This window comes from Trichosurus vulpecula, chromosome 5, assembly GCF_011100635.1.
Source record: "Trichosurus vulpecula isolate mTriVul1 chromosome 5, mTriVul1.pri, whole genome shotgun sequence".
Taxonomy (NCBI): Eukaryota; Metazoa; Chordata; class Mammalia; order Diprotodontia; family Phalangeridae; genus Trichosurus; species Trichosurus vulpecula.
In genome coordinates, this window is record NC_050577.1 from 21,999,059 (window position 1) to 22,023,008 (window position 23,950).

Here is a 23,950-nt window from a genome sequence, read left to right on the forward strand (position 1 = left end):
GGATAACTTAAAAGGAACAAACTTACAAATTACTTTCCGATGCTTTGCTTTAAAATAATTCCAATGCAGATGAAAATGATTACGTCTTTTCTTAGGGTCACGTCATTCCCGAGTTTCTCCTCTAACTATATAATCATTGCTTTTCTCCATCAGGAAACCAGACATTTGGCAAGCCACTGCTGGGTCAACAAGACTCTTTGGAGCATCTCAGTAACTGCCCACAAGGAGTTTACCTGGTGTCTCTGAACACATTCCCTTACTTCAGTGTGGTCTGATTTTAACCTACGTCCATTGGCACACTCAAGTGGTAGTCCCATCTACAAACTACTTCAAATAGGACAATGTGCGTTTCCCCTTCTGGGAAAATCTGATTCTACAGACGCTGGATGTACAGAGCATAATGAGAAGACGCAATAGCCACTATCAGCAGTGCTACAAGACTCATGGCTTCTTCTCCCTCAGAGATGGGCCCCAGCGTCGCCCTGGGTCTTGCCACAATCGATTAGTCTTTTGCCCTTCAACATTTTTGTTTCCTTGGAAATATGCATTCTTTGCCTTGTCCTGGTTATCTGGAGCTCGTGACACTACCCTACACTATAACCAATTCAAGACAGTTCACAAACCTAATTTATACCCTTGGCCTTGGTCTTTTAAAATTTTTTTACTTTTTCCACAATGATCAGATTTTCTATTTTCTTTTCTACCCCCATGCTCACTGGGGAAAAAAAAGTAGAAGTGGCAAAACAAAACCTTTGTAACAAATCTGAATAGCCAATCAAAATAAATTCCCCCCACGGGTTACGTCCAAAAGGTATTCTGTCTCCATGTGCACTGTGAGTCCCCACCTCTGTGCTGGGTGGGGGTGGGAGGAGGGGCATTCTCACCACCAAGAATCATGGCTGGCCACTGCATGGATCAGAACTCTAAAGTCTTTCAAAACTGTTCATTTTCACAGTGTTGTTGTCATGGTCGGATCATTCTCCTCTTTATTCGGCATGTTTTCATTCATTCCTCTGAAACTGTCCCTTTCACCATTTCTTACAGCATAATATCTTTCCATTCCATTCACAGGCCACGATTCGCTCAGCTGTCCCCCCTCAAAGGTGCTCCTTAGTGTCTAACTCTTTGCCAGTCCTCAGAGAGCTGTCTGTAAGTATCTTTTACATATGGATCTCACTCTTTTACTTTCTTCTCTTTGAGGACCACATCTCCAGTAGTGGTATTGTTGGGTGAAAGGTTAACAAAGGGCATGCAACAGTTTTGATACCTCGGGGGCAGAGTTCCACAGTGATTTCCAGAATGTCTGGACCAATTGGCAGCTCCACCAACAGGGCATCAATGAACCAGTTGTTCCACAAAACCTCTAACATTTGGCATTTTCCATTTCTTCTTTTCGTCAATTTTACCAACCTGATGGTTATGAGGTGGAACCTCAGAATTGCTTTAATTTGCATTTCTCTAATTATCAGTGATTGATTTGGAGTATATTTTCATATGATAATTGATAAGGCCTTGGCTTTTAAATGGGGCAGAGAAGAAGAGGGACTAGAGAATTGGGGACACAGCAGACAGAGAGTTGAGAAGGTTAAACTCAACCCGAATTGGTTCTGCAGAGGGGGGCCTATATAGACATGTGTCTGTTCCAGGGAACCATACAGCCACAGAGAGATGGCAATGGGATGGACACAGGAAGGAATTCTGGATCAAACTGGGACAGAGAGGAGTTCCTGGATCAAATGAGGGCCGAGCCAGGTGCAGAGTCACAAGATGGGTGACCTAACCTGGACGCTGAGACCAGGGACTATCCTCTACCTTTCATTGTGTCTCTAGCCCTTCGCACAGTGCCTGGCACATAGCAGGCACTTAAGAAGTATTTACCGACTGACTGACTTGTGAATCACATGGACTGTGATTTCTGGAGACAAGAGTTAACTTTCTAATTCTTCCAAGTGCATTCCTTTTCTGTGCATGGGGCAGGAAGGCAAGCTGGAAGAGAAGTTATTGGGAAGTAGGGCTCCCCAAAAGGGGAGGGTTACTTGATTCTTCAGCCATCCTGAATTCTTTCCTCTATTTGTACGGGGTCTTGAGGCAGTACTTAAGTCTGGAGGACTCTGCAGGGAATATGATGAGGTTTCTAGGGAAGGCTGATACTCACCATAGGGGGAAATGGAGGTTTCTCGAAGGAATCTGGGCTCAGATGAAAGATGTATCTTTAATTGTATTTGTTATTGTTGGGTTAAGTAAAAGCTTGTCAAACCTCTGATGTTCTGATGGCTTGAGGGCTCCGTTGGGAGCTGAACATGTTTCCTTTTGGTGTGAGGCTAAGACCCAAGTCCAATGTGGATATTCCCAGGAGAAATCCTGGTGGCGCCAGGGACCAAAAAAGAATTTTGAAAGAAGGTCTCAAGATTGAACCCAATTTTGTATAAACCTAGTGCTTTAATTCTGGGCCATGAGTCCCCTATAAAATCTTAATATTTACCTCAAAACAAAGCCAGGTCAGTTTTATCAACTCCTTGAAAATGTCTCCACTAAAAAATCTTGAATGTAGTGACCTTTCCTTACTCTAAATAGCCAGCAGGTTGTGTAGTTTAACTGGAATCCGATTTCAACTGATTCAAATCATAAATCTTTAAAGGGGACTGAAGGACAAGCATTTATGAGGCGCCTACTATGTGCCAGGCACTATGCCAAGCATTTTACGAATATTTTCTCATTTATTAAATGAGACAATAATTTGATAACATATAAGTGAGTGGAAGGAAATAGTTTGATTGAGTAGAAGGATGCTGGATGTGGAGTTGGGGACCTGGATTTCAAGCCTAGTTCTCCTTTTCAAGGCCTGCGTGGTGACTCTGTGCAGGTCAATTCTTCCCCAGGACCCTGGGATTTTTAATCGATGAAATATATAGAACGGGTCACTAGGGCTCTTTCTGATCGCCAAACCTCACGACACGCTAAGTGCAGCCGCTGTGAAGTGGCTGCAATTCATTACCATGGATGGATCCTTTGTGAGGAAGAAGGGGAGAGGAATTCCAAATCCCCACTGGTATGGGGAACTCCCTCACACCTAACATTTTCCAACTTCGTGGGGTCCCAAGAAGTTCCATCAGGGTCACCCAGCCAGGACATGTTAGAGGTGGGCCTTGAATTCAGGCCTTGTCCCCTCTGAGGCCAGTTCTCAGTCGCTATGCCCACTGCTTCTCAGGGGCCCCTCATTTGCAAGGCGTATGTGACAGCTGTGTATTTTCATTGTCATGTTTAAGAAGTTCAAACTCATTGCTAAGGAAGAGAACAAGACTATTTTTCTTGAAACCAAACACAATGAAGATACAATGCCAAGGGAAATTCACAGTGGCCTTACTTCCTCAATAGTAGAACTTCCTCTTTGTCCTTTCTTATGCTATCTTTAAGTAGCATTAGAGCTAAGCAGGGTAGGAATGAGCCGTCTAGGGGTCTTTCTCTTAGCACCACTTCTCTGGTTACCATCCAAACAAATCCAAAGATCAGCCAGCAGAGGGTACTGAGGGAAGCTTAACCACCAGCTTAACTATCTTTAAACAAGCAAGGGAGCTCTAGGATGCATTCATGGCTGTGCTTCCTAAACCCTGAATCTTTACCTAGATCAAACCATTTTCTTTTAGGACATCAAGCAATCGTATTTTTATTACAGATGTCACTTGATAGCTTACTGCGGAGATTAAGTGTTAAGTCTGGCCTGTGGCACAACAGAGAGCCAGAAGGCCCACCTGGATTCCTCAGACTCGGCCTCCTCAACTCTGAGTGAGTGAACTGGCCAGCTGCAGACTATGGCTTAGAGTTTGCCCCAAACTGCCTAATGGTTGGGCTAGAATGACCGCTTAATAGGACTGTTAGAGTTTAGCTTTTAGAGGTTTTGAAGCTGGTCATCAAGCCTTCAGCTATGGTGTTAAGAAGGAAGCATGATGTAGTGTCCAGTTCATACCACTAGGAGCCAGGAGCCCCAGGGTCTATTTCCAGCTTTACCAGTGACCAACCGGGTGACCTTGGGCAAGTCTGAACTAATTCAGACTATAGTTCCCCCACTTGGAAAATGAAGGAGCTGCAGTCCAGCTCTAAGAGTCTATGGAGTCTATGAATCCACAATGGTCAAGCTTGGTCTCAGGGCAGAGTTTTTAAGATATACTTCTCTCCTTTTGTTTTAGACATTGCAGGGAGTGGTGGGGAGACCTCCAGTTATCCTGATCTATATCTGGCCACTGGACCCAGATGGCTCCAGAGGAGAAAGTAAGCCCGGTGCCTTTGCACAGCCCTGCCTCACTTAAATCCAATTCACTTGCATGTTATGGCATCACCTCCCTGATGTCATGGTCCTCTTTGTGAACGAAGGACAAACAACTTGAGAGATGGGGGGCACTACACATGCTGTCATAAAGGCTTGATGTCTGGGTTGAATTTGCTGTGTGTTTTTCTTTCTCTTTCTAAGGCAGGACTCACTGGATAAAGAGGATGGAGGGATGTATTTAGAATAAATGTGGCATAAAAACAAAAAGCAGCACCGAAAGGTCTATGAATCTAAACATTCTGAAGGACAGCCACAACAAATACAGGGTTTAAATTGTTTCCCAAGGCTTAAGCTAAACACAGTCAACTTACAGCAACAAAACTGCCTCAGGAGAGTAGCCGAGCATGGCAGAAAGAGAACCAGCCACAAAGTCTGGAGAAGCCTGAGTTCTAATTCTGGCTCCAATACTTTCTAAAAGAGTGACCTGGGATAAATGACTTCCCTTCTCTTAAGTCTTGGCTTCCTCATCTGTAAAATGGACACAATGTCTGTACTACTAACCTCCTAGGACTGCTGTGGGGAAACGCTGTGCAGGCTTTAAAGCACTGGCTGAAATACAAGCTACAACACACGGGAAAGTACAAAGTCCCCTAAATCTCACGGGGTGAAAGCAGCACATCTCAGAAACCCAAGACAAATACCAACCATCTCAAAGTAAAGGCTAGAGGAGAAATCCAAATGCCCTGGGCATTCAGAGGCCAGCGGCACAATTAGCTGTTCAGGGCTCTTGGCTTCGGAGAGTCAGGGGCTCTGGGGCTGTACAGGAGAGGGCGTGGGTGAGTAGGAAGAGCCTTGGCTCTGGGGGCTGAGGCTGTGGGTTCAAAACCCACCTCAGACACGCACTACCTACATGATTTTGGGCCAGAGACCCTCCCTGAGCCTCTGTTTCCTCCTCTACAAAGCGAGAGTCTTGGACTAGAGGTCTCCTAAGACCTTTCCACTCAAGCTTTGTGTTCCTGTGATCCCATGAGTGATGCCCGAGTCTCAGCTTCCTCATCGAGAATACAGGAATAGCAACATTTATACTGTACTACTTCGCTGAGTTCCAAAGACTGAAAGGAAAGGGTCTTCAAAATCCTTGGCATCACCGTGTCCAATCGCAGATGGTTTTACCAAGGGAAACGCCGTCAGAAGGGCTGCATCAACAAACCGCTTTGCTGCCGCCCGGTCAGGATGGTGTCCGGGCCTTTCTGCCTGCTCTGTGAGAACCTCGGGCTCCGGCTCTGCTGTTCCTCTCTCCAGAGCTGAGCTCGGTGCTCGGCACGCTGGGAGTACTTAATAAACGCTTCATTCACTTGTTCATTTGCTCGTTCGTTCTTCATTCAAATACAGACCTAGTAGGGGCGTGTATCTGCCCAGAGGACCAGGCCTGCTGAGATCAGAAAGGTTCATCGCCAGGCAGGCCACACAGGGACCGGCGTTTTGGTCCCAGCCTCACTAGGCTGTAAGGCTTTAGGATCTGAGCTGCTGTGGGGAGGCCTGGCCTGCATGAGCAGAGAGCCTTGAAATTGTTGGCCATGGGCACCTGCAGGGGGTCTGAAAAAAAGGGTTTTGTGAACTCCAAAGTGCTGTGCTTATGTGCACTATCATTTTTACATTTTGTGAATGTCATTCCATTTAAAGATACAGCGATAAAAACATCCACCTCAGGCTGCTACAGAAAAAACCTTGGCTAGAAGATGGTTTTTCTCTCAGTTCCAGACTTGGGCTCCTACAAGTCTGACAGCAAAGGAGGAGGAAAGAGCTTCCAACTGGTCTGTGGTATCCTCCCATGACCAAGCTTAGACTGGCTGCAGACACCAGCTTACTAGCCACTGCTTCCGCCACCATGATTTAAGGTCATTTCAAAGTGACTTCTGAAGCTTTGTAGATCTCGTCTGGTGGCTCAGACCAGAGGCTTTGGCAGGTCTCTGGGCACGATCTCTTTATGTATGATTGATTCACAGAATGGTAGAGCCCGAAGGGGCCTAACAGAGGGAGGGTCCCCTTGATTTCACAGCTGAAGGCACTGTACCCAGAGAGGACACAAGACTTCCCCAGGGTGACGTGATTTCTTAGACTGTCCTGGTCTTTGGACTCCTGGTCCAGGGTTCTTTCCATGACACTGTTCTTGTCTGTGGTAGTCAAGTTCACCCCAAGTCTGACTGGTAGAGATCAGTAAAATGGGGTCTTTCTGAGTTTGTGCTTCATGCCATCAGAAAAGATCTGGACAAGAAGACCATATCATGCCACAATGCCCCTTGTTAAATCACTGAGAGTGTTGAAATCAATTTAAAAAGAAGAAAAAGCATCATCAAGAAAGTATTTATTGTTCAGGGTTGAGCTCTAAAGGTCACCATGAGTGAATGCTTCAGGGCATTTGAAAATGCCCTTTAAAAAATAAACAATTCTCTTATCTGATGCTCTCTTCTTTGAAAATCTGCCTCATTTGCTGGCACATGCTGAAGAAACTGATATCATGGCCGATATGATATTTAAAAAGGAAAAGAGAAAAACAGAGCTGCATAAAACATCACTCTGTCCCGGGGGACTACTTGGAATAGAAAACACTGAAACTGAGAAAGACTTCGCAGGAATCACGGAGAAACCAAGAGGGAAAACAGGCTGGTGACAAACAGAGAGGCCTGGACTGGACTTTGCCCTCTTTTTGTTAAATGGCCAGTATTGGGCAGTAATGGAGACTCTAGGGGGTAGAGATGAAGAGACATTTCCACTTCAAAATTTGAGATGTCTAATTTTTGAAAGGACCTTAAAAATAAGGCAGGGCAGTCCCTAGGAGCCCCACTGACATCACTAAATGGCCCCAGGCAGCACCTGCATAGGGTGGGGCTTCGGTGTGACTCAGATGTGAATCAAGCAGAGAGGAAGCAGCTCCAGTAGGAGTAATGGGAGGACCTCTGGTGACACATCCTTTGAGGGGGTCAGCACACTTCAGGCATGACCTGCCCTGGTCTGACATGTCTCAGAGGGGCCCTTCCTCCAGGATCAGAGCTCTGAAATGCTGCTCTCTGACTATTCTTCTCCTTCTAAACCTAACACCGAGCTTCTCCCCAGTCTCAGCCAGGCTCTTGGTGGTATCTGTTGTCACCCTTTTGGAACATCAGCTCCTAGAAGGCAGGGAATATCTGCGTTGTAGAAGTACATCCTGGCAGTGCCTGGCCCATAGCAAATGCTTAATAAATGCTCTATTCTGCCTGCCTTCTTTCCTTCCTTCCTCCTCTTTTTTCCTTCTTTCCTTCCTTTTTCCCCTCCCTCCTTCCTTTCCTCCCTCCCTCCCTTCCTTCCTTCCTCATTTCGCCTTCCCTCTGGGCAGCCCTATTACTCACTACAGTTAACCCTTTACACCAACCCCACCTCCTTCTGACTCCTCCAGGGCCTTGCCACAGTGGCCATCCCCTCTTGTCCATCTTTTTCATCTGCCCATAATGTGCTCAGGCCTTCTTCCCCAACCCTCAAACCCCACTGGGCTCCACATGGCTCCCTTCGCTGATCAGTTTTATGTGTGGGAGCCTTTCTTTGGCCCCCATCCTTTCTGCTTCCCTGTGGATTCTGACCCTGCTGACTGAGCTCCAGGGCCCCTGAGCACTCTCTCCTGTCTTCATTTCAAGGACCCCACTCTCAGAACTCTCCTCTTACTTACTAAGACTGCCCCGATCCTCACCACCAGCTGTGGCCTCTTCCCTCTGACTGCACCCGGCACTTGCCTTGTGCCTCCCATAACAGTGAATATCACAGCTCCCTCCATCTCCTTCCCTGATAGACTGTATCTCTCCCAGTCCTTAGCCTAGTACTTGGCACAAAAGTCAGCACTCGATCATTCGCAGGATATGGAAGGTTGAGTTAACTATATCTGATCTCCACTTTGCTTTCAGTGCCTTTCTTCTGTCCTGGGGTCTGTGACTGGAGCACACAGTCAGCCCGCGGGTGCTGTGGCAGAGGTGGAAGCCTAGCAACTCAAAGCTCAGCTGGCCCATCATTCAGGATGTTCCACGTGAGATAGAAGACAAGGGGAGAGAATCTACTAGAGAATCTGGGGCTGCCTAGATTTGTTCCTGTTGCCACAAGCCAACTTTCAACGAAAGGGGAGCTGCCTTTAAACACCTGCCTGGAGCATAAATTAGTCAAGACAAGAATGATGTATCCTCTCCAGGAGGACGTCTGCACTCCCTGACAGGGCATCGTATGAAGACACTGCTTCCTGCCGCGGATGATGTTAGGGAAGATCGCAGTGCCCCTGGCCTGGGCCACTGGCACTGAACTACGCAGTGGCCAATCCCCTAGTTCTTCGGGGCAAGCAAAGGGGAAGGAGGAAGCGGGCATCAGAACTCACACTCTGTCCCTGAGAAGCTCTCCAAACCCACCACTGATGGATGATGCCCTGTCCTATTCCTTAACCTTGGGCCACCTCTGGGCTCTATGTGACTCTGCCTGGACCTCACACTTGGACTCTGGTGCTAAAAAAGCAGCTGTCCCGTTGAAGATAAGGAGGAGGGGATCCTCGTCCTGGGGCTGGAGGTAAGGCTCCAGGAACTTGGGTTTTTTTTTGTTTTGGTTTTTTTGCTTCTATACTAGAGATAGGCCTCCACTTATGAAATAGATGTGTTTCTGGAACGCTGAACAGGTGTCAGATTGAGTGACTAAACCAATCCACCATGTTCCCCCAGTGCATCCTCTTGAAGGCAACCTGGCACAAATCCCCCCTCAACTGTAGGCATAGCCCCAGAGCCAGAACTGGGCCAGTATCTGAACCCCGAGTGCATCAAACATGCTAAATAGATGATGACTACTGCTCTTTGGGAAACAAACACGCATTATCAAGTAAGAAAAGAATCATTAAGATTTCCTAGTCAAGTCTTCTTTTCTCAATGAAACACCTAAACAAGCATGTGGATGATGGCTGCTCTTGTAGCCAGGCCCCCCGGTACACCTGTACAACTAACCGAATCAGTGGCCTAGGATCAGCCATACTTCTGGCAAACCCCATACTTTTTGTCCCCCCGTTTTTGCCAGTCCTATTTCCTGAACTGGTCATAATTTTATAGAGTGCTATGGCTTTGTCAGACCAAATAAATACCACATATTTTTTAAAGAATGATAGAAATAAAGTAATATGAAAGTGAATATGAATTATAGAAACAGACATCGGGTTCAAACAAAGACTAGTGTTAACATATGCAGAATTTGGTTTACTTATTGTTGTCTGAGAGGGGAAACTGGTGTATATTGGGACTATTCGTGATTCTTAGGACCGGCACAAGACAGGACTGAAGTAAAGCCTGGGAGCGGGGGGGTGGCTGCCTCTCAGCAGTGTTTCTTTGCTTTCCCAGGAGAGTTTCTCTTACCTGCTGTTTGAGGGCTTCTAAAGACTCAAATTCCAACTTGGCCAGTTTCACCTGGATCTCTCGTGGCTTATCAGGGATGACAAAGGCCAGGACAAACTTCAATGCCAACAGGGCATGCTGGAAACAAGAAGAAAAACGCACATGTGAAGATGCCCCAATATAGCATAAACCCCAGGAAATGAAATGGGGCGCCAAAGGCCTCTGCAGATCTCCAGCGTTAATCCAGTCAGTCATTCCTCATTAATGCTCTGTGAAGCACCAAAGATCTATCAACTGGAGACTTGGGAACGCTCTCCAGATACCTGAAAGGCACCTGGATGAAAGATGGATTAGACATTTTCTGCCTGTATTTCAAAGGGGATAGGTAGTAGGGATGGATGGAAGAAACAGAGACAAAAGGTTAGGTTTGGTCAATGAATGGATGGATGAAAAAACAGTTATCAAGCAATTACTATGTGCCAAGCACTGTACTAGGTGCTAGGGATAAAAAGACACAATTGGGATAGCTCCTGCCTCCAAGGAGGTTACATTCTGGAGTGAAAGGAACTTCTAATCGAGCTGCCCCCAAGTGGAATGGACTGCCTTAGGAAGCAGTGGGTTCCTTTCAGTACATATTCACACAGAGCCTAGATGTCAGGGACGGCGTAGCAGGGATCACTGCGCAGGTACAGCTTGAACTATATGGCCTCAGAGGTCCCAGTCAGCGTGGCAGTCCTACAATCAGAATCCTTACTTAGACACAAGACACTTTGATTTGGCATATTGCACAATTACTTCTTCACTTGGTTCCTTTAAAACTGATTTTGGGTACGAATGATGCGATATGTTGCTTCTTATTATTTTATCTAAAGAGGAGTCTTATTCAGAGAAGGTCTCTGAGAGTTTTTCTTTCATCCTAACATTTGTTTATGCCTCTCTCAGGCTCTCTCTGCCTCCTCTTCCCCACTAGCATAGTCCTAGTCTTCCTCCAAAGCCTAGTGCAAAGCCTCTCTTCTCTGTAGACTTTCCCTCATCCCTGCCATCCTGAAGCACTGTCTTTTCTTTCTCTGGTGCCTTACAGGATTTTGCAGCTGTTGGTGTCCATTTCCTTAACAGATGCTTTGTAATCGTTGGTGCCTCATTGGATTCCCATCCCAGGGAGCTACATCATTGAGCTACGAGCTACATGTAAGTCATCAGGGCACCATGACAGCCACAAAATCTAAGACTGAAATTAAGAAACCTAGTGTCCAGAATTTAATTTAATTCAAAAATCACTCATTAATCGCCTACTATGTACCAGAAAGGGAGAAGTGCCAGTCTTGCCATGGTCAGACTATATTCGGAACACTGTATTTAGTACTGGGTGCCATATCTCCTTTTCATTAAAAAAAACCCCAAACTTGTCACTGATGGTTTTTGTTTTTTATACTAAATTCCAGATGTCGGCTCCCTCCTTAGCACTCACACCATTAAATTAGGGAAGCAAAGCTAACCGAGAAAATAAGGATGGCGGAAGCACCTGTAGGACCTTTCTTCTCCACTGACCCCCAAAGCAGTCCAGCATCATCGTCCTGATTCCCTGAGACAGCCAGCCTCTCAGTGCTGCTTTCATCTCCATGGCTTAGCTACAGTGTCTCTAGTTCTCTTGCATCTCTTTATTTCATTCTCCATCCATCAGCCCTTAAGCCTTCCAGAGTTTCTCTGAATTCCCAATACTCTTTGTTTCTGACACACGAGAATTCACTGCACCCAAATGTCACAGTTTGTTCAGGAATTACCTAAGTGGGCACTCGTTGTTATCTGGGTGGCCCTGTTTTAACGAGTGGTGACGCTAAGCAGCAGTGTATCCAAAAGGAGGTTGACCAGGATGGAAGGACCGATGACAGAGGATTATCTGAAAGCGCTAAGGATGCTCGGCCCAGAGAAATGAGGACTCAGTGGCAGGAGTGGACACAGCCACCGTCTTCAAGTCCGTGAGGGGCCGGCATGTGTTCTGCTTGGCTCCCAGAGGGGAGAACCAGGAGCAATGGGGCAGGGAGGGAGAGTTCAGCTCCAAGTGAGGAAGGGTTTTCTTTACCCCAAAGGTTAATGAGTAGCTTTAGGAGGTAGTGGGGTCCCTATCAATGAACAGACGATCACTTCTTGGAGATGCTATAGAGAGGACACCTATTTAGGTCTGGGTTGAATCAGGCGGCCTTTGATGTCCCATCCACCCCTTCAGCTATTCTGTGACACACACTTCCTTGAAATGTTCGTTTTTTCCATCTGCGTATGCATACCTTATAATTCTCATTGAGAGCAGGGACGTCTTTTATGTTTATATCCCCAAAGGCACCTACCACAATTTCTTATACATGCTGAATAAATGTGTGTTTATAGATTCTATACAGCATGACTGATTCCATTATACTTTAGGGCAAACCATGTCCCTAAGTACATAGAAACATGATGTCCCTTCTTCACCAACACACAGAAAACCTGCCAAAGGAGTCTTACTCCACAGCACTGGTATTCTCATCGTGGCTTACTCCATTCTAACATTTGAAAGGTCTAACAATCCTGAGTATTTCTCTCCATGTGTGAAACAAGACAAAGGGCTGCTTTTGCTATGGACTCAATTGTGCAGAAGCCCAGACAGACCCTTTCTAAGAGGCCCTTGTGATCCGGCACTGACACCCAGAAAAGTCTGAGAAGTAAAAGAACAAAGCTGTGTCTGATAACGTGGGAACTAAAAATAGTGAGAGGCTGGAACAGAAGGCTCTTTAAATCAGGAATTCTCACTGAAAGGCACATAAGAAGTGGGCAAGTCAGTGAAGGCATAAGGTCTTCTGCGAAGAGATGGAGCAGTTAAATAACCGACAGAAAAGAAAGGCCGGCTGAACGAAAATCAGATGAATCCTTCGCTGCAATATTTACAAAGAAGAATGAGGGGTAAAAGCCACATGGATTTCTCCTGGGACAAAGATGAAATATTGGAGGAAATCAGATTCATGACAGGACAAGTAATTACAAAATTAGAGTCCTTGAGAAAAGGCAGAAGCCCAGAGCAGAACAGGCATCTTCCTAGCTTGGGAAGCCAGGGGGAATCTGTCATGTGTATTAAATAAGGGATCTGGAGTGCACAGAGAGGAAAAACCAGAACTTATGTTTGACGACCATTACTGAAAAGGAACTGGAAAAATACAGATTTCAGTAACATAACAGGGAAACAACTGGAAGTAAAGTCATAATTGAATGAAGTCTAGTCAATGTGGATTTACAAGAACTCATATAAAGTAGATCTGATCTAAAAGTCCCAAAAGATTAAAAAAAAAAAAGACAAGGAGAACTTGATGTAATTTACAAGGAATATACAGGGCTTAATTCAGATAAGGCTATGTTCTTTCCATTAACATACTTAGAGTTTTATATGACATTCATTCCAATGGAGTCATCAGATAAAGAATGAGGAGAGACCAATGTTTAATTTGTCATGAATGCATGATTTTTTACATGGATAAATCTAAGTTGACAGTAGTGATGACCGAGATGGCTCCTGTTTAACCTTGTTCAGAGAATCTTACTCTGAGGTCTCATCAGAGTAGGAGTGACCCTGGGTTCTCAAGGCTCTGCCAAAGGACCTCAAGCCACAACAGGTCCTACTGCCTGAAATGGAAAGGGCCCAGTGATGAAGAGAGGGCCAGCCTGGCTAAACTCTGGAGAGATCATCACCAGAAGACTGGCTTTTTTAGGTGATAAAATACCTTTGATATGATCATTCATGAAACCATCTACTAGGTCATGAAAGAATTGTGACCTAGGCATGTAGGCGTACTCACCCTTATCTTTTGAAACAGCAAAGCAAATCCTACCTAAGAGAAGAACATTTTAAGGACTCTCTAACAGCATCTGTAAAACAGTCTACTGAGAGACCCACTGATTTTTCTGATAGCAAAAGTGCACACATTTGATAGAGCATTCTCTCAGCTTTACAAGGTGCAAATATAATGCTTGGTTTTTGTTTTTTTTTAAATAACACTAGTATGCATGAAACGCCCTTCAGGAATAGTATATGGTGAGAGAGAGACAGAGAGACAAAGAACTTAAGAAGGAAGGAAGGAAGGAAGCCCTAAAGGCCATAAAGAGGAGCATGTGAAATAAAGGATCAGCTGTTGCTGGGAAATTCTTTTTTTAATTTTTTTGCATTTTTAAAATTTAATATTTTTTAGTTTTCAGCATTGATTTCCACAAGATTTTGAATTACAAATTTTCTTCCCATTTCTACCCTCCCCCCCCCACTCCAAGATGGCATATATTCTGATTGCCCCATTCCCTAATCAGTCCTCCCTTCTGTTACCCCACTCCCCGCCCCCCATCCCCTTCTCCCTTACTTTCTTGTAGGGCAAGATAGATTTCTTTGCCCCATTGCCTGTATATCTTATTTCACTGGGAAACTCTTAAAGAGAATTTCTAGCAGCCCATGGTAGGACAGAGAATTTTTGAGAAAAAGATAAAGGATAATAGAGGGTGGGGTGCTTACTTAGTTTTCTTTTGTCAAGGAAACTTAAGATTAGCTTAATTCTGGTGGTATTTCCTTAAAAACAGTAAGATGGCCAGCAGTACTAAGTGTTGTATTTTTAGTTTAAGATGCTAGGGAAGTGGAGCTGTGAATTGGTCTAACATATACAAAAGAGTGGAATCATCCTAGAGATGTCACTTGGCATCAGACCTGTGACAGCCACTGCACTTGATCAAAATTGAGAGACATTTAGGAAGACTTGTATCAACTGATTCAGAGAGAAGTGAGGACACAATGGAGGGCCACATGTAAAGGAAAACAACACTCAGAGACCTCAGAACTTTGGTTCAGAAGACAGATGCTGGTGTATGTAGGTGCTGAATGAGGCATCCATTTCCAGGCAGTGTCAAGGCACTGACTCCATTTGCTCATCTGTATATACTTATGTCTATACAATCTTCCTCAGAACTCAAGCTTCCCCTCCGGATCCTGCCTACCTTCTGCTCAGTCAACATTCACCTTTTCTTGCTTGGACCCAGACTACTAAGCTACTTTCCAGGCATTATCACCTCCCATTCCAAATTCCAAACCTGTAATACAGAGCTGAAATTCTGGAATATAACCTATTTATAAGAAGTAGAAGGGAAAGAAGGGAGAAGTCAATCACCCCCAAAGTACTTAGTCAGTATTTACTACATGCCAGGCACGTGGGACACAAATACAAAGAAGAACCACCCAAACTCTATGTAGTGACCTGGGAAACAACACAGCACAAAGCATTTTTACTATTTTGACTACGGAGAAGTCTTACAAAGGGGAAGGGCGAATCTGCTCATATCTGAGGGGGAGAGCGGTCTATATAGAGAATCAATATTTTGTGGGCCATCATGGTACATTCCTATTATTTAGGTCAAACTCTCAGGCTTGTTGCTTGGCCTTCTCTTTTCCCAACCTTGAGGGAGAGGAAATTGGAGTTAAGAATTCTGAAACCAGAGAAAAAACATATAGTTCCTGTGATTGTTAAGTGACTTGGTGTGAGAGTAGGGAGGACAAGGGACCCAATTAGTGAAAATTAAAATGTATACATGGTATATTTCTTTTTATGACATAAAGCAGCCTTCTCTTCTGCCATCTGCTTAATGGGTAAGGACAGAACCGGCTCTGCCTCTCCTGGCTTTGCTAATCCCTGCTAACCTCAGAGCTATCAAACTATTGGTGGTCTCATACGGCACACTCCACCGGTGAGCAGAACAATTCTATTTGGACAAAGCCAGCTTGAGGGGTGCTATTGGTGGCAGTGGCGGCAGCTGTGTTTTACAACGATGTGTCCCCAACCCTATCTCTTCTAAAATAGAAAATGTAAATTAAGAGCTGAATTCTCAGAATTCTGAACAGCTAATTTGATTTCTGCAGTGGCAAGACAGCAGCAACGCCTCCTTCCATTCCCAGGCTAGCGCTCACTGAATAGAAAAACACATGCAAAAGCAGCCCCTGCTGATTAACAGGCCAATTACACGCCAAATGCCAATTAAGAATGAGTGATTAATGGAACGGCAGATAGGAAAAGCCAGTCGTCCAGACTGTCTATAGCACAGAACATAACAGGGTAGACAGGTAACGCAAGCTGTACCTTTGTCCGAATCACTAACATGTTAAACCTGAGCCCTCCCGGTGACTGGTGATTAGATGACATCCTGGGAGTATAGCCACAACCGGCTCAGTCCGTGGCCCAAACATATCCGGCTTGGGATTGGTCTGCCTGGAGCTGCTTTCTTTTTTCTTCTGTACTAGAAAGACCCAGGTCCGTCAGGCTAGGCCCAGGATGCCTTCTGCCTTGGCTTGAGAAGCAGACTCCTCCTGGCCCACATGGAGCCATACGAGGGCCCCATTCTCATTCCAAGAGGGCTGGACATCAGTGCCCCAAGTTCTTCTATGAACTCTAAAGGGGAGGCATCAGGGAAAATCTTAGGAAGTCCAATGAAAACAGCAGAACAGATGATTACAAAAAATGTTTTCCTTTCTTACCCTCAAATATACTAACTTTGGGAGATAGCAGAGCCAGATTAATAGGAAGAAATTCAACATTAAAAACATAAAGAAAGTGTGCCATTTCTTTGGTTCTCTTGTAACATATGCCTTCATTATTGAGTAATTTTATTTTTTCAATTAATTAGCATGTATTTATTAAGTACTCTGAGATACGACCTCACATCTATTAGATTGGCTAATATGAAAGAAAAGGAAAATTATGAATGTTAGAGAGGATGTGGGAAAACTGGGACACTAATGCAATGTTGGTGGAGTTGTGAACTGATTCAACCATTCTGGAGAGCAATTTGGAACTATGCCCAAAGGGCTACAAAACTGTGCATACCCTTTGACCCAGAAATACCACTACTAGGTCTATATCCCAGAGAGATCACAAAAAAGGGAAAAAGACCCGCATGTACAAAAATATTTATGGCAGCTCTTTTTGTGGTGGCCAAGAATCGGAAATTGAAGGGATGCCCATGAATTGGGAAATGGCTAAACAAGTTGTAGTATGTGAGTGTAATGGAATACTATTGTGCTATAAGAAATGACCAGCAAGATGGTTTCAGAAAAACCTGGGAAGACTTACATGAACTGATGCAAAGTGAAGGGAGCAGAACCAGAATGTTGTACACAGTAATAGCAGCACTGTCTGACAATCAATTACAACTGACTTAGCTCTTCTTGGCAATACAGTGATCCAAGACAATTCCAAAAGACTCATGATGGAAAATGCTATCTACGTCCAGAGAAAGAACTATGGAGTCTGAAAATAGATTGAAGCATACTATCTTTTACTTTCTGTGGTTTTTTCCCTTCTGTTCTATTTCTTCTTTGGCAATATGACTAATGTGGAAATATATTTTACATGACTGCACAGGTATAACCATATCAGATTGCTTGCCTTCTTGGAGAGGAGGGACGGGATGGGAGGAGAAAAATTTGGAACTCAAAATTTTATAAATTTTATTTAAAAAGAATGTTAAAAACTGTCTTTATGGGTAATTGGAAAAATACTATTAAAAAATAAAAAAGCTCCTACTACGTGACAGGGGACACAAGGTGAACAAAATATGACCCTTCCTGTCCAGGAATTTACAATCCAGATAAACACAGATAAATCCAACCTTAGTCTGAATTTGGCCAATGCAGGAGGCCTTGGGAGGAGTCTAAAGGAGGGAGATGCTGCCTGCAGCATGGGCAGGGGTACAGCACCCCAGGAGAAAGCCATACAGTGCTGCCAAAAATCAAAGTGCAGGCAGAGTTGGTCCCACAAACAGTCTGGCTCTGAAGGGAGTGGGAGGGCATAAAGGAGAAGGCAGAGATGAGGCAGGGAAAGTGGATAGGGCCACAAGACTGTGGAGAGAGGGTCCTGAGTGCCAGGTTCAAAGGTACACCTTTATTTGGGAGTCAATGGGAGCATGGGAATGTTCTGATCAAAACGAGAAGGGTCCTTGGGCAGATCAGTGGGAGGAAAGGCCCAAGGCTTGTGCCAGGAGACTCTGGTGGGAGCCCACCTCGTACCTAGGGAGTATTGGCTGGAAGGTAAGGGAAGGAGCAAGGAGGGTGATGGAGCCAGTGAGGCATCACAGATGTAGAATGGATAGGACTTGGCCACTGACAAGATGTGGCCGGAGAGGGTTGGGAGGAGCAGAAAATAACCCCTAAGAGAAGGAAGAGAATCAGTCACTACTGAGGAAGGGGCCAGCAGGGGGCTGCTTTCCAGGCTTTGATTATTGGCCTCTGGCCCCAGCAGGATCAGAAGCCACTCACCACTTTGGCTCAGCCAAGGCCTCTGGAGCACACTGCCTGAAGGAGGCCAGCCCTGGGCCAAACGTGACAACAAAGAAAGGGAGCAACCTCTGCAGCAGGCTCACATTTAAGTGGGGTTTGTTTTCTTTTTCTAACAATTATTTTTGATCGAGGTGACAAGTTGAAGACAAATAAAAAGCTTTATAGCCTGAAAACATTCCTGAGATGAAATCCTGGGGGGAGGGCGAGGGGGGGAAGGGGATGAGATTTTCTGGGAAGGCTATTTTCTTTTACTAGATGTTTACCTTACTGACTTTTTTTGTACCCCCAAGACCCACACTGCACTTACAGAAGCTCCCACGAGGAGATGCTATGGTTTCTGTTGTATTTGCTTTGCAGATGGAATCAAGTCCCTGGCTTTATATTGCACAGGGCACAGACAACAGCTCGGAAACACACCCTCCTTATTCAATCTACCACCAGCTCTCAGTAGTGCTCCCAACCACTGAGCCGTGATCCACTCCAGCAGAGTCCTGAAGCACCCCCCTTCCTAAAGATGAACACAGGTCAACAGGGCCTCAACCTGGGAACTCAAACTGCCTCCAGGATGGTCCCCAGGCTGGGCAGCCTGTCCTGCACTGAGCCCTGAAGCAGAGGAACAAACCTGGGGAGATACACAAACTTCCACAAATAAATACAGGGCAGCAAATTCCTTGTTTAACCAATGTACGGTCCTCATACAGCAGCGTTAACCCTGAGGAAGGAAGGAGGAAGGGACAGGAATTTATGTGAAACGTACTATACGCTAGCCAGGGGTGGGAGACCTGCGGCCTTGAGGCCACATATGGCCTTCTAGATCCTTAAGTGCTGCCTTTTGACCGAATCCAAATTTTACATAATTTAATAAAAGGGTATTTTCTGTAAAATTTGGATTTGGTCAAAAGGCAGCACTTAAGGTTCTAGAAGGCCACAGGTTCCCCACCCCAGACACTGTGCTAAATGCTTTACAAATATCAACTCATTTGATCCTCACAACAACCTTGGAAAGCAGGTGCTGTTATTATCCCCATTTTACAGAGGAGGAAACCGAGGCAGACTGCAGGAAAGTGACATGCCCAGAGTCACCCACCTAGTGCCCAAGACAGGATCAGAATTCAGGTCTTCCTGACTCCATGTTCAACCTTCTATCCTCTTAGGTCACCTGGCTGCCTCTAGCTGATAAGGGCCTGCTGTAGATGGACAATTGAGACCTGCCAACTCCTCAGCTGTGGAGAAGAAGGGCTGATGACTCTGGGGTGACCTGAAGGCTGGTCGTGGCCTCCAGAGAGACGGGAAGTCTGGAGGTACAGGGGAGCAGAAGCCTGGCCTTCCTGGACAGCCCTGCTGCCAGAAAGAACCTAATGGCCCATATCACGTTCTTCTCCCAGTCCCTTTGTCTGCCCAAGAGACATGAGAATGGAGCCTGTGGCTAGTTAGGCATGAGGGCAAGGGAGAGGAGCAGGGAGGAAGAAGGCGGGCAGGTGGATCGCACCTGCAGATGCTGCCCCTCTCCTGAGCATGAGTAGTAGCTCCTTTTGGGGGCTGGGCTTTCCAAGAGGCTGCCTTACTTTGGGCCTGTCCTCAGCAGTGGTATCTATTATGCTTCCAAAGAGGCAGAGACACAGGCTAGATGTACTGGGGCCACTTTAGCCCAACTGGCTGGACTCAAGTGGGACCAGGGTCCGTGTTCAAGTCCCAGCCTTTCTTGGGGGGATGTTGTTGTTCCTTGAATTCCTACTTTGTCTCTAGTTTCACTGGACTCCGCATGTTCCTCCAGCTCTGGCCCAGCCCTCTGCAGAGCCAATCCTCCACTTTCTCTTCTACAAGGTCTGTGGAACTTGCTGTTCTCTCATGAACACCCCACCTTCATCCCAGACCTCCTGCCCTCCCATTCTTTCTGTCCGCTCCTGGGCACAGAAGCCTGCAATTCTCTCCACGACCCCGGCTCCCCACTCCTTTGCTGGTTGCCCCTTCTCATCCTGGGCCTCCTTTTGCAATGGACATTCTCCCACCCCATGGATTCCGTGGCACCGCCTGTCCTGATTACCCTCTTTCCACCCGCGAGGTCTCCGTTCCTCATCGTCTCCCAGTCTCTGAGGAGGGCTCAGCACCAGGCAGGTTCTTGGCTCTTCTCTCTCTCGGGCTGCTCCCCTCTTCTCAGAGGACTCGAGAATTTCTGGACTTATCCCTGAGCTCGCCCTTGAGTTCCAGCTTCATCTCACCTTCTTTCTGCTGGATAGCGCCACCTACACAGCATTAGCCTGTCATCCAGACAGTCTCTGAAACGAAGCTCATCATCTTGACCCACAAACCTGGCCCTCTCCCAAATGGCCGGATTTCTTTTGAGAGCATCCTCCTCTTCCTCCTCCTCCTCACAGTCACTGAGGTTTGTATGTTTGGAGACATTCCCAACTTCCTCCCCTTACCTGTGCCCTCCCATGCAATCACCTGCCAATCCTGTTGACTTAATGCCTGCACTCCCAGGACCACCACCCAAACCCAGGCCCTTCTCACCTCTCACACAGGCCACTGTAATGATGCCAGATCAGCCGTGGCCTCTGGTCTTTCTCCCTTTTCAGTCCATTGCACAAGTTTGGCCAGGCTACTCCTCTACTCAAGAACCTTTGGTAGCTCTTTATTGCTTTTATGGGGGGCCACTAGGGGGCACTACAGTGGATCCATTTGTTGTTCTGTCTTTTTTCAGTTGTGACCCCATTTGGGGTCTTCTTGGCAAAGATACTGGAGTATTTGTCATTTCCTTCTCCAGATCATTTGACAGATGAGGAAACTGAGGCAAAAAGAATGAAGCGATTTGGGGCGGGGGGCGCGTGGGGGGAGTGAACATTCTGTTGACAGTTTAATTCAGCCATCTGAAGGTGCTTCAAATGGGCCAACAAGATGACGTGACTTGGGGCATTCCACCAAGATTCCGAACATTAGACTCACTGGTAGCCAGACGCCTCACCGGGAAGTCAGGCAGCTGCCACATAGTCGGAAACAAAAATGAACAAAGAAAAGCACCAGCGTAGCTCAAGTCTGGGGCTCATCATGATGGATTCCAAAAGGGTCCAGGTGCTTTATCAACTGCTACATAAATGGCTCCCCCCACAAATCACAGTATTTTATGGCTGAAAGGGGCTTTAGAAATTCTATAGTCCAGTTTAGTGCTATCAAACTCACATAGAAATGGGGGTCACATAATGATTTAAAAATTGTGTTTTTATTTACTTTGTTAAATATCTCCCAGTGATGTCTTCCCACTGCTTGGTGTGGCCCATGGGTGTGACAGCTCTGGTCTAGCCTATTCAATTTGTAGATGCAGTAACTAAGGCCATAGAGATAAAGTGGCTCATTCCTACCATAAAAGGGAATTTTATTATTTTGAGGGTGGGCAGGGGGAGTGAAGGATTGGAGCTATGATTTCATTGATGGAGACAGCTTCTGGTAAGGAGCTCTTTCCACCGAGAGATCAGTTGCATCTCTGCAATTTGTAGGTTGAAGGGGTGGCCTGGGACCCTGACCGGTTAGAGGACTTGGCCAGGATGTATTAGAGGCCAGGCCTGACATCAGGTCTCCCTAGCTCCAAGGCCATTTCTCTATCTGTCCATGACATCACACTGCCTCCAAAGGGACAGCTGCTCTTATGGGAAGAGAAAAGGGAAAGATTCTGAACCTTCTTCAGGGAGATCAGCCACACATATAATGAACCCTTAACAGAGTGAGGAAATGACCTTCAACCAACAGGCACCTCCTGCAGTGAGGCAGGGGATGAGTGAGGAGCCAGTGTGGGGTCACCGAAAGAGGATTTGGAGCCAGAGGCCCTCGGTTCAAATCCTAGCTCGGCTAAGACCCACCTGAGTGACCTGGGACAAATCATATGATTTTCTGCCACCCAGTCATTGGTAGAGCTGGGCATGAGCACGTCTCCTTCATCCCTGGCTCTGACCACCTCTCCCAGGGCACTCCGTAAATTGTCCTTTTCCAATTAACAGAACCTCAATTAGTCACTGTTATGAGCTTCTGCTTGTCCTTCAGACTGGGAGACCATGTGGGAAACAGCTCTTCCTTTGACGAAATGAACTAAAATCTCCAAGAGTCTTTAACAAGCCCGGCAGCAACTCTGATCCGCAGTTAAAGAGCACAGTACCTCCCCTTCCTTTGACATGGGCCAATTCTTCAACAATTTCTTTATTTTGGCTAATCCTGGCATTCTATCTAAATGAGATATTCTTCCAAAGATTGTCATTTCAACAGCTGTAGCTTTAAGGGAATTGCCTCTGGCTCCTCCTGCCTGACCTCCAGTAGCAAGACCCCATCAGCTTCCTGGATAGAGTCTTAGTTCCAGGAAACGAAAGCTTTCCTGTCATTTTCTGAAGCACATGAGTGACATCAGCTGATTCACCGGCTGATGGATGACCCAAAGGTCTGGCTTGCATTGGCCCTGGAATTCATCACCCTAGACAAAACGGATCTGCATAAAACCTTGGCCGGAAAGGCAGCCGCACAGGCATCGCTGCAGGCCTCACTGAAGCTCTTCACCCGTCTCCATCATCTTGGACCCAATAATACGGGAAGCTCAGCTCCAAGAACTGTGACCCGGACACCTGTCTTCTGAAGCAAAGCACCGCGGATATTTTCCATGAGCCGTGGCTTCACGGCAGGACATCGGTGAAGAATCAAATTTACATAGAACCAAATGTGTCCAGCCCCCAGAAAGAGGCCTGCTTGGTGTCACAGCTCACACACTCCCTGAAGAAGTCCTGAGCCTGGCAAGAAAGGATTAACTGTTCAGGTCCAAACAGACCGTGGGAGAATGTAGCTCAACTTTGCCGATGTGTGAACAGCTCCCAGGCAGACCAAGCAAGGACTCTCTGTTGCATGGGCCAGTTGTAGAGGCCTGGGAAGGGGAGTGAAGCTAAAAAAGGGTCAGGTTATAGGGCGAGATTGGAATCCAGCGCTCCAAGCTGATCTCTAAGCGCTCCATCCTTAGCCCCAGGCTGCCTCTCTTTCAAGCCTGTTCCCTCCTCTATAAAATGGAGGAGACAGATTAGATAATCTCTAACGCCCACATAAAGGAAAAGTTCACTTTCCTCATGCGTCAGTCAGGTGAGGGGGTCTGACCAGATGCCCCTGAGGCCATCTCTTCTGACCCTCCGCTGGCACCATCTTGCCTGGGGATTTCCCTCAGCAACTGGGCCTCCTGGCCCTGAAACACGTCCGCCATGCTGGTCCCTTCTCCCACTGGGAAGGAGGTGTCCCGGCTGACTGACCCGCTCCAGCATGGAGTTCCCTTTCATGTGCTTCTCTCCATTAGAATGGAAGCTCCGTGAGGGCAGGTACTGTCCTTTTGCTTCTATGTGTATTCTCAGGGCTTAGCACAGGGACTGGCACATTATAAAAGCTCAATACATGCTTGTGCCTTTGATCCTAGGATTTTAGGATGACTCTCATCCCAGACCCTGACTATGGCGACTTTCCCTGTAATAAAAATGAAATCATCATTTGTGCTCAGTAAATGTCAGCTGTCTGCTCTCTTCAGTCGTCCGTCATGTACCATTTCTACATCATGCCACTCTCGCTTGGTTCACAGGACCACAGAAAGCAATAGGCAGCCAAGAGCAGAGGGGAGGGCACTTGGTTCAAACAGGGGGAGGAGATGTGGGCAGGCTCAAGGTCAAGTGTACCTGGCGTTCTGGGGGCATCTCTAGTCGTCCTGATTCGTATCTGCCACTGGACCCAGATGGCCCCAGAGGAGAGAATGAGGTTGTTGATTTTGCACAGCCCTCCCTCACTTAAATCCAGTTCACTTGCATGTAACGGCATCACCTCCCTGATGTCATGGCCCTCTTCGAGAGTGAGGGACAAACAACAACAACCTGGCATTTAGGATTATTGGATCATTGGCTTAGGGCTGGAAGGACCTTCGAGGCCACTGAGTCCAAACCCCTTCAGATTAGAAGGAAAGAAACGAAAGCCCAGAGG

The 23,950-nt window shown here is 46.4% G+C and overlaps 1 protein-coding gene across 1 annotated transcript in view; it reads right to left on the bottom strand.

Annotated features, from left to right (window-relative positions):
• The window catches only part of ANO10 (anoctamin 10), a 229,690-nt gene that overhangs the window by 62,120 nt on the left and 143,620 nt on the right, over window positions 1-23,950 (bottom strand). The window contains exon 12 of the mRNA XM_036761366.1: window positions 9,667-9,783. Within this exon, the coding sequence (XP_036617261.1) occupies window positions 9,667-9,783 (117 nt within the window). The remainder of the gene's footprint in view (window positions 1-9,666; window positions 9,784-23,950) is intronic.